General features: G+C 46.4%; 1 protein-coding gene across 6 annotated transcripts in view; it reads left to right on the top strand.

Annotated features, from left to right (window-relative positions):
- The first annotated feature begins 991 nt into the window (after positions 1–991).
- Pdzd4 (PDZ domain containing 4) overlaps positions 992–10,838 on the top strand; it is a 30,315-nt gene continuing 20,468 nt past the window's right edge. For 2 of the 6 annotated variants that reach the window (XM_039099532.2, XM_006229565.5), the window contains exon 1: positions 1,512–1,646. In XM_039099532.2, coding sequence (XP_038955460.1) covers positions 1,587–1,646 — 60 coding nt within the window. In that variant the 5' untranslated portion in view covers positions 1,512–1,586. Of the gene's footprint in view, positions 1,647–10,838 lie in introns of all 6 variants that reach the window. The other 4 variants (XM_039099533.2, XM_006229564.5, NM_001414724.1 and 1 more) reach the window with 3 other exon arrangements.

Genomic DNA, 10,838 nt, shown 5'->3' with positions numbered 1-10,838 from the left:
CTGACTTCTCAAAAAGGGTATTCATCAGGAAGATCTACTGGTCATCTCCTGAAAGGCTCAAGCTTTGCTTTCTGGGAAAGACACTTTAAAAGCACTCATACTTCCTTTCTGGAGTTCAGGCTATTCCTATTTCTGTCTTTTGAACCAAAGTGGGGATGGAAAGAAAACTGTTTAATTAAACATTTCAATGCTGTTTTAAATTCCCTCACTTGCGAGAGCCTGGAGATAAAGTACCAGACAATTTCATCAACGGATCTTCTGCAGGTAAGAGGGCTGAGCAGCTCTCCCAGGCAGCCTCTGGGAACCTAGCTTTCAATCGGTCATTGTTTTCTAGCCAAAGGCTATCTTTTCTTCTGGCTTATCCTAGAAGAGGAGCGGCCTGTGGGAGGGAAGAGATAGAAATGGAGAGGCTAAAGGAGAGGTATGAGGAGCGAAGGCTGGAGCTGAAAAACAGCAGTTCCAGGGCAAGGAAGGGGGATGCCCATAAAGGCCCCAAAGAACGAGGCTTCTCTGTCGTTCTCCTCTTGCCACCTACAGCACCCTACGTTTTTCCTCTAAACAAAGGTATCGGTTTCAAAGACAGCGAGAGAATGGCTCAGTTAAAGCAGGGAACCCATCTTTAAAGAGAGGAAGGAGTACAGGCATTGGGGCTGATACGTTCAGAACCTGGAAAAAGGATGAAATAGCCTCTCTTTGAGACCAGGGCCCTGAACTCTCTCCAGGAGTCCAGGGAAGCTCCTTCAGACAGGACCCTCTTTTTCAGGGATACACCTAGCAGACAGGTCTGCTAGACACCTCGCCATCGGACATATGCGTTATCTGGTCCCAGGGACTCAGGCCCCGCCCTCAGCTCCCTGAGGACCCCTGCCGCTCCCGCCCGCACCCAGTCTCTGCTTCTCCCACGCGCGTGCGCCCCGTTCCCGCACACCTCCCCCGCTGTTGCTGCGGGCGCGCGCGCGTGCGCGCGTTCCCAGTGTCCCGGGCAGGAGCTAGAGACAAGCGACCGGCTGTGGGCCAGGCTCAGAGAGCGCCGTGAGCTAGAGAAGCGGGACCCTGCGAGGCTACAGCTGGCGCGGGCCTGGCCGCCTCTCCATCGGCGGGCCGGGCCGCGTCGCCAAGCCCGGAGGCTGGACTCCCTGGGCTGATAGCCATGGGCGGGAGCCGGAGACGGCTGCGGCAAAGGCAGCGGCAGCGGCCGGTCCCGCGGGCGGGGAGCCGTGTGGCCCACGGCCCCTGACAGTCCCTGACCGCCCCGGCGGGCAAGCGCGCTCCCGCGCCTCCTGGGGTGGGGGGGGGCCGTAGCCAGGCAACGCCCGGCGCGCCCGCCCATCCCCCGCCGCCCTTTTTTCCCCTGGCTGGGTGCGCAGGAGCATGCCTGTGTCTGGCCTCGGCCAGCAAAGAGTTAAGTCGAGAGGCGTGGAGCTGCCTTCCTCTTGGGGGCGTGCCCCCCTCCCCCGCTAGGCGGCTCGGCCCCCCGCGGTAGGGTATGGCCCCGGGCCCAAGCCCGGGACCCGTGGTCCCACGCGCTGACCAGTGAAAGACTCCTTCCTCTTCCCGCTCTCCTCTTTCCCTCGCCGGCCAGCACCATGGGATGTAATATGTGCGTGGTCCAGAAACCGGAGGAGCAATACAAAGTGATGCTTCAGGTAGGGCGCCTGGGCTGCTGGGGCGAGGTGCACAGCCGAACCTAGGAAAATTGTAAACCCCTAGGGGAAGAGCCAGATGAAGTAAGAGAGGCAGGTGTGGGAGGGCGAGAGGGCTCGAGAGAAAAAGGTAGGAAGCTGATCTCGCCCTCAGACTATGGGTTGCTGGGTGCTGGCGCCCTGTGGGAACCATCCAGGGATGGAAGGAACTGGGTGAAGAAGATAGGTGTTCAAGACACATCAGCTGGCATCCCGAGTGCGTAAGAGTGTCCAGATCAGCCCAGGTGGGAAGTTAAGATTCTGTCCTGGGACAGCGAGGCATGCCGTAGCCCGCGCGGGATGGAGGTTGCATAGCAACGGTTCGGATTTCGGGCACTTGCTGCCCTGGTTGGACCCAGAACCAAAGAAGCAGTGAAGTGCCCGCGGAACAGAGGCTGAATCCTGGTCCTGGCAGGCCAGATTCTAAACGTCGTCAATGGAGCTGGGTTTGGGTACCCATTCTCGCATTCACTCTCTAGTCTGACTCAGTCACGACTGTCGATTCCAGGGCCTCAGGCATTTTGGGTGAGTGGGTGACGCCGGGATCGGTGGTGCCCAGCACGTGCTCTGCCTGTTGGCATCCTCTTTGGCCTATTGGGCCTTGAGGACAAGGAGGGCGTTGAGAGCGACGCGTGCGGGGTGGGAGGAGACACCCTGCTGCCCATTTGCACCTTGAGTCAGCTCCTCAGCCACGAGTGAGGTTTCCTTGCCTGTGCGTGGCGTGACTACGTGAGTGCGTGCCTGTGCCCCGTCTGTGTGTGCGCGGAGGCTCGCCAGCCCCGCGTGTGTATACTTTCTGTGTGTACACCCCGATTTTTACTTCAGTGAAATGTGTCTCTGATGATGTGCACTGAGAAGTACTAGGGCTGAGTGTAGGGAGGGAGTCGGGACCAGGAGCCAAAGTGGGAGCAGACAGGTGAGTCTAGTGACTTGTGCCTCAGCTATTGAACTTGTTGATCAAAACCTGGGAATTAGTGCACGCAGATGTTGGCTGGGAGAGAACCTGTGGGCTCCTGGATGAATAGAGGAAACAACCCATCAGGAACATGGCGGGAGTAGCAGGAGAGATTGTGTCAATCATAGTAGTGTTGAAGTGGCATTGGGAGCCCATCATTTTTGCTGTGATCTTACCTTCTCTGTTAGCAAGAATAGGAGGTAATGGGCAAGAGAGGGTGGGCATAGAGGGCCAGATTGGGGGAGGTCTCGTCTAAGCCTGCTGGCGTTTCTGGTCTCCTCTATTTGATTATGTGTGGTCTCCTGTTATCTGCCCTCAACCAAACCCACCACATGGCTGTTGTTTCTCCTCTCTTGTTCCCACTGTTTGGAGTTCTAACCTGTCCATTGCCACACCTAGTAGAATACCAATCTGGAATGACCTAGCTTGATACTGACAAAATAGGTTCAGCAGAACCCATTGGATTTTAGAACTAGGACTGCCTCCATTTAGGTTTCCATGGGCAGGAAGGCTGAGGTGACCCTAGATGAGAGAGTCCTTGCTGGATTTCTTACTTAAAAGAGAGACCAACCTCTTACAGAAAGAACTTGCCCTCTACTAGGTGGCTGACTAGAAAGCTGGCTGCTGCAGAGCAACCTCCATCCTCTGTGTTCAGCTCCCATGGGACACTACTTTTTAAAAGTTTGGACACAAACTTTCATTTTCTTGGTTCTCCTTGGCCCAATTGGAGACCAGATGGTTTTTAAAGACAGAACTATCCTTTCAAACTAAGTAAAAACAAAAGGAATGAACATAGAAACAATATAGGGAAAGCAGTGAAATCTATTAGGTAGCCCAGGTGAGGAGTTATGGGAGATGGATGCTCATATAGGCCTCAAGGAGAGTTTTCTTCAGAGCAGAAGGCAGTTTTTGTCCCGAAAACACTGGTAGTTTCCAGTATCCCTATTCTGCTTCCTGAGATCCTTAAACATGTGTGCTTCCTCCATATTGAGTGTTCTTCTCCCTGTCTCTCTCTCTTATTCCTTCCTTCCTTCCTTCCTTTCCTTTCCCTTCCTTTCTTCCTTCCTTTTCTTTCTTTCTTTCTTTTTTATTTATTTTTTTTCCGGAGCTGGGGACCGAACCCAGGGCCTTGCGCTCGCTAGGCAAGCGCTCTACCACTGAGCTAAATCCCCAAACCCACTTTCTTTCTTTCTTAAATGTATTTACTTTTATTTTGTGTGCACTGGCATCCAATTTGTATGCATATCTATGTGACAGTGTCAGATCTTGGAGTTACAGATCTTGCATCTATGAGACACCCAGATCTACTACATGAGCACTAGGCCTGAACCTGGGTAGCATCCCTAACTGCTGAACCATCTGTCTAGCCCCTGCCTTGTATCTTTCAAAGTGACTTCATGCATGCATACTCATGACCTCTATGACTTGCCAGTGCAGACTCTGTCACCATGACACACTACAACTTCAAAGAAAATCATAGCTTTATTGACATCAAAATCATAGGCCATACAATATATCTTTTCTTTTTATAAGCGAGAATCTCTTTTTAAAAGATTTATTTATTATTATGAGTACACTGTAGCTGTCTTCACACACACCAGAAGAGGGCGTCAGATCTCATTACAGATGGTTGTGAGCCACCATGTGGTTGCTGGGAATTGAACTCAGGACCTCTGGAAGAGAGCAGTCAGTGCTCTTAACCACTGAGCCATCTCTCCAGCCCCAATATATTGTTTCAAGAATACAATCCAGTGCTTTTGGCTATTGTGGATAATATTACAATGAATATTGGTATGTCTGAATGCCTGCTTTCAATTCTTTTGAGAAACACCTAAAAATGGAGTTGCCGGATTATACAGTAACTTACAGCAGTACAGTCACTTTTCAGTGATAGCGCTATCTAACACTAACACTTGCAACGTGTAAGGGTTCCAATTTCTTCATGGTTGTCCACACTTGTAATTATCTGGTGATAAAATGGCATTTTTTTTGTGGACTTGTAAATGCCAGACCAGAGCTCTAGGAGAAGCCATACTGCCCCCCCCCCCCCAAGCTCTAAGTGGATTTCCATATCTATTGGCTAAATGCTTAGAGCACCTTTTCTTATGCTTATTGCCCATTTACATACCTGCTTTGCTGAAGTGTCTGTCTTTATGATGGAGTTTTCTAGGAAGTTTTAAAATTAGGAAGTAGTCTTCCAATTTTATCTCTTAAAGATTGTTTTGGCATTATTGGGTCCTTTGTTTCTTTCCATGTGAATTTTGGGATCATCTTGTTTTCTGAAAATCAACTGGAATTTTGATGGGGTAGCATTAAATCAGATTGTAGAGTATTTATTGCCTAATTATTTGGGCCAAGTCTTTATTTCAAATATGGCTTGTATTTCCTTTTTTAAAAAATTTATGCTAGGTTAAACATTTTTGATGTTAGAATTTTATTATTATTTTTAATTGTATGTGAGCATTTTGCCTGCATGAACATGTTTATATCAGGTGCCTGGTTCCCTAAAAGGCCACAGACTGGTAGAACTGGAGGCCCATTTGGAACTGGAATTACAATCATTCATGAGCCATGTGGGTGCTGAGAACTGAAATTGGGTCCTTTGCAGGAGCAGCCAATCCCTTAACTGACAACCCATCTCTCCAGCCTAAGTATTTTATTCTTTTTTTTTTAAAGATTTAGTTATCATATACAAATATACTGTAGCTGTCTTCAAATATACCAGAAGAGGGCATCAGATCCCATTACAGATGGTTGGGAGCCATGTGGTTGCTGGGAATTGAACTCAGGACCTCTGGAAGAGCAGTCAGTGCTCTTAACCACTGAGCCATCTCTCCAGCCCCAAGTATTTTATTCTTTTTGATACTATTGTAAGTGGAATTTTGTTTTAAGGCAGCGTAGCTGTATTCTAGGCTAGTCTAGAACTTACTATGTAGCAGGCTGGGCTTGAACTCATAACAGTCCTCCTGCCTCAAGTCAAGTACATGAGCCAATATGCCAGGCTTGGAATTGTTTTCTAAGTTTCATTTTGTCTTTGTCATTGCCAAAGCATATAAATACTTTTTTGTTTTTTAGTGGTGGAGGTGGGGAAAAGTGTTCACTTTGCTACCACAAGGAGAAATTAATTTAATTATTAATTAAATTAACAATTTACTGTGTGTGTCTGAGTATTTTGCCTGCTTGAATATCTGTGTGCTATATTCATTCCTTGCTGTTCCCCTAGCCATCCATCAAATTTCCTGGAACTAGGAAATTTGTTACAGACAGTTGTGAGCCACAATGTGGATGCTGAGAATCAAATTTGGGTTCTCTGGAAGAGTAACAAATACTTTGAACTGCTGAGCCATTTTTCCATCCCTTGGTATTATTAATAAATAATAATATTATTATATTATTATTATCCAGGATCATGTTATGAAGTAGAGGCCCCAAACTTTTGATCTTCCTGCCTCAGTGTTGGAGTCCCAGGTGTGTACCACCACATTGGGCTTAGCAGGTTGAGGAAGTTCCCTTCTGCCCCTAGTTTGTTAAAACTTTTTATAGTGAGAGATTATTTTTTTTTAAAGTTTATTTATTGCTCATAGACATTCTTTTAAAATTTATTTATTTTATGTATATAGGTACACTGTAGCAGTCCTCAGACACACCAGAAGAGGGCATCAGATCTCATTACAGATGGTTGTGAGCCACCATGTGGTTGCTGGGATTTGAACTCAGGACCTCTGGAAGAACAGTCAGTGCTCTTAACCGCTGAGCCATCTCTCCAGCCCGAGATTGTTATTTTTGATAAATGCTTTTTCTGTTGATATTGAGATGATTATGTAATTTTTGTAAACTATTTGATAAGTTCTCTTACAGGCCCTGTAGTGTAGGCTGTCAGAACTTCAGATTGAATGGAGTGCAGGAGTGAATATGCTTGTGAAATACAACGCTTCCCCCTGATAAAAAGGAAGACTGTATGTTGAAGTAGCAAGGAAAGGTGGACAGATTGGAAACAACATGTATCCGGGACCATGCTACAAAGCACCTTCCCAGAGGTTTTCCCAATGCTTCTGCTTGCCACCCCCATTCTAAATGAAGAGACAGACTCTCTTAGCATGCACTTTTCTAATCAGATCCCAAATTGTACACCCTGGTCTTCCTAAACTTGTTGTTTCTTCTATGATCTTGACATGTTTGTTAGCTTGCTTTCCTTCTGGGAACATTATGCCCAGCTATTACATTAGGAGGAAGGGTGACTTTAGGACAGGTCTTGTTATTGTTATTTTGTTTTTTGAGACAGGGTTTCTCTGTGACTTGGTGCTGGCTGTCATGGAACTTGCTCTGTAGACCAGACTGGCCCCGAAATCAGTTTTACCTGCCTCTGCCTCCTGAGTCCTCCTGAGGCTGGACAACCTTTAGATAGTCTTGGAAGGCTTTCTTCTAGTATCTGCTTACTAAGTCTCTGTTGTGACAGCCACCGTCCAGGTGTCAGATATGGTTGAGATTGTCCTCCACTGCTCTGCTCAAGAAATTTGGATCTGCCTGCCCACCCTGCATCCTTTCCTGAGGGAGGGAAATCACTGGAGGGAATGAATGGAAAAGGTGTTATTGAATTTTTTAAAAAGATTTATTTATTTACTGTACATAAACATATTGTGGGTGTCTTCAGGCACACCAGAAGAGGGTATCATTTTCCATTACAGATGGTTGTGAGCCACCATGTGGTTGCTAAGAATTGAACCTCTGAAAGAGCAGTCAGTGCTCTTAACCACTGAGCCATTTCTTCAGCCCCCGGGTTATTTAATTTTAACAGCTATCTTTCATACATAGTTAACCTGCCTTGCACCATTATCCCAAGATTTTCTCTTTTATCATTTTAAAAATGTAGGTGCTGAGAATCAAATTTGGGAAGAGCAACAAGTGCTCAGCCATTTCTCCATCCCTTGGTGGTAATAATAATAATAATAATAATAATAATAATAATAATAATAATAATAATACAGGATCATGTTATGAAGTAGAGGCCCCAAATTTTTATCACAGTATACAAAATGTGTATTATAGGCACAGATCATCCATTAAAATGTGACAGAAACACATTAGCAGTTGTAGGTATGTAGATGTAATATACAGAACCTGTTTTACTTCACATTCCAAATATATGCAGTTACCATATGGTAATCATACTTCAGTAAACTTCAAAACTAAGAATTTCATTTTTATACAGAATATGTGTTTTTGTTCAGCCCTGTGACCTGTGGGTGTATTTCCATGGTCTAATTCCGGTTGCTGTGGTAGTAAGTAAGAGTAGTTCTGACCCTAATTCTTACCTGTGGGCAAGCCCCTGTATGGCTGTGTGCCACAATTTCCCCAGCTGGTATGTATGAGTGAAAGCATTTGTTTATAGTGGATAACTGTATATCTCCTTCCATGGTCAACATTGGGTCCCAGGGGTACCAGAGGTAGAAGTAAGTCATTGTTGCTGCAGCTCATTCAATTGTTCCTTAGGCATAGAACAAGACCTGTTTAATATCCAGTGACCAAAGACTCTTACTTTATTCTGAGTTTCTCTAATGAGAAAGAAAAGGGAGGAAAAAAACAGAAAAGGGCTCCAAAATTGTGAGGACATATAGCATGCAGGGTGAGTTAGGAGAGGAACAGAGACAACAAACAGTAGAGGCATAATGTGTCTTTTTGCACACAAGGAACAGTTTAAGAAGTTGCAGGACTAGATGTCAAAATACTTTCCTTTTCATAATGCATTCTGTGTGATCTTCACTAGTGCTTGGAACAGATAATATTCTGGTTATGGCTAGCTGTGGACCTTGCCCTCAATTTGCCAGGCTGGCAGGAGGTGGTAGGGGGCTTTGGTTCTTGGCCACTAATATTTATTGTGCACAAGAAAACTGAACAAACACCCAAAAGGTATGGTCAGAAAGATGGCTATCGACCTTATAGGGCATTCCTTCTTCCGGTCTGCTTCTCAGGCAGGACTACAAAGTTGTGGAGGGGCAGCTGGCCTCTGAAAAGGCAGAGGGTAAGGGGAATCTCAGCCAATTCTGAGCTAGCATTACCCACACTGCTGTTTTGGAGAAGAAAGGTGCTGGAGCCTGGTCAAGTTTCTAAAGAAGTTTTTGTGGAAGAGTCTTCTATGTCTGTCTCTGTTTCTCATTGTATGACCCCCTCCCAGGTTTATCCCCTCTGAGGCCCCAGGCCAGACTCTACCCCCCACCAGACGGAGATCCTTGTTCAAATGTAAATACACATTAAGGGAGGTGGGGTTAAGTGGGATGGGAGTGGCTGTTTCTGGAGTCTTTATTTCCTTCTCACAAACTGGAAGTTGCTTTCCTGATGATGTAAGGGCTTCAAGTTATGTCAGTATCAGGAGGAAGTGTTAAGACCTCACCACAGACCTATTAAATCACAAAGCCAGGCCTTAAGAGGCACAATCTATTCTTCTGTGCCATGTGCAGCTGGCTTTCTTTCCACCACCCACATTCCTTTGGAACATACAGGCATCTCTGAAGTTACCACTTCACCAGCTACTCAAAAAGGTCTTACAGGTGCTTCCAGCCCTAGAGAGATGGATAGAAAGAATGGGTACAGAGAGATTGGGAATGGCGAGAAGCCAACACCCTTTCCCAGGTTGGCAGATGTGGGTGGAATGTGTGCTGTGTCTGTACTAGAAATTAAGTTATTTCATAGCCACCAGTGAAATTCACTTAGGCAAGGGTCAGCTTCTGTTTCTGTGAATAAGAAGGATGGGCATATGACACACATATAATCCCAAGATTAGGGAAGCAGAGGCAGGAGGCTGGCTAGCCTGGGTTTTATGGTAAGACAGACCCTGTCACAAAGTGCATCTTATAAGAGCAATCCGAAGCCACTACTTAGACTATGTAATGAAGTTGGGCATCTCTAACCTTGGAATACAGTGGAGTAGAAGAGAGGACACTGCAATCACATGGCTGATGCTCTTGCCAAAATGATTAACCTGAGTCTCATCACAGAGAACAAGTCAGCAAGTTTAGATTCTGGTATATTGTTCTATAAGGACCCTGCCAAGAGCCCCATATCATGAAAGGTGTAAAAGAAAAACTAGATAGATTGTTTTCGACAAAAGTAGATAAGGGACAAAAGTGATGTATGTTCCTTAATTTGATTCATGATAGAAGAAATAATCAGGACATCATGGTACAATTGGAGATTCAGGAGTGCCAGGTGGGATCTGTGGTAAATTACATGATAAGGTGAATGTAGTGGTACTTTGGGGTTTTCAAATGCTTCTGAAAACCTGTGAGAGCAGATGTACATTCTGGGAAGATCTGGGTAAAGGAAATATGCAAATGTTTATCCTTGGAAGTTGACTGTTTTCTTCAAAACCCAAGCTGGGAAAACATAAATGGGAACTTATATTGAGCCACTGTGGCAGATAAACTCAGAATGTTGAAGACCCGCTGTGTTTCCTTGGGATTTCTTTTCACTCTGTTGATCACATTTAGATCTTCCAGTAACATGTCTGAGCCTAGGAAGCTGCTTCCAAGTTATCTCCAGTATACCCCAGAAAGCAGAACTGATAGTCCGTGGGAAGTGGAAGCTAACTTTCCGTTTCTTTTCTTCCCCAGCCACAGAGTTCTCATCTGAAGAATGGGGAGGGCAGACTGATTGTGGCACTTGGGTTCCCTAGAAATGATGTATTTTCACCAGCTACCCCTTGTGTTATTCATAAGAATGCAAAGGACCATTCTCAAGCCATATAGCAAGTCTCAGGCCTTGCAGGATATCCCAACCTCTTTTGGCCCCACCTCTACCTTGCCTTTCTGGAGACCCCACACTAGTAGGAAGGCAGTCCAGCCCAGTGTGCAACCAGGTCAGGGCAAGCAAGCAGCGCACAGTGCTGGAGGTGCCATTAGGTAGGACCTTACTCTCTGGTGAAGGATTGGTGCTGGGGTCCTCAGGCGCCTGCCTACACCTCCCTGTTGCTGCCGCTGCCGCCGCCGCTGCCGCCGCCGCCGCCGCCGCCGCCGCCGCCGCCGCCGCTACCGCCGCCACGCTCCCTTTGTCTGCAGCTTCAGATTCAGAAGGCGGGGCGAGTACTTCTCAGGCCCCTGCATATCTGCCTCTGCAGCTTGGCCCCACCTTCTCAAGGTCTTGGTTCCTAGTCATTCCCCACCTCTGGCTTTAGGAATTTTTCCTTCAGTAATCATGATTAGCATTAA

The sequence above is a fragment of the Rattus norvegicus genome, chromosome X (genome assembly GCF_036323735.1).
Source record: "Rattus norvegicus strain BN/NHsdMcwi chromosome X, GRCr8, whole genome shotgun sequence".
Lineage (NCBI taxonomy): Eukaryota > Metazoa > Chordata > Mammalia > Rodentia > Muridae > Rattus > Rattus norvegicus.
The sequence above is the reverse complement of the archived record's forward strand: the minus strand, read 5'-3'. Positions and strand labels throughout refer to the sequence as shown.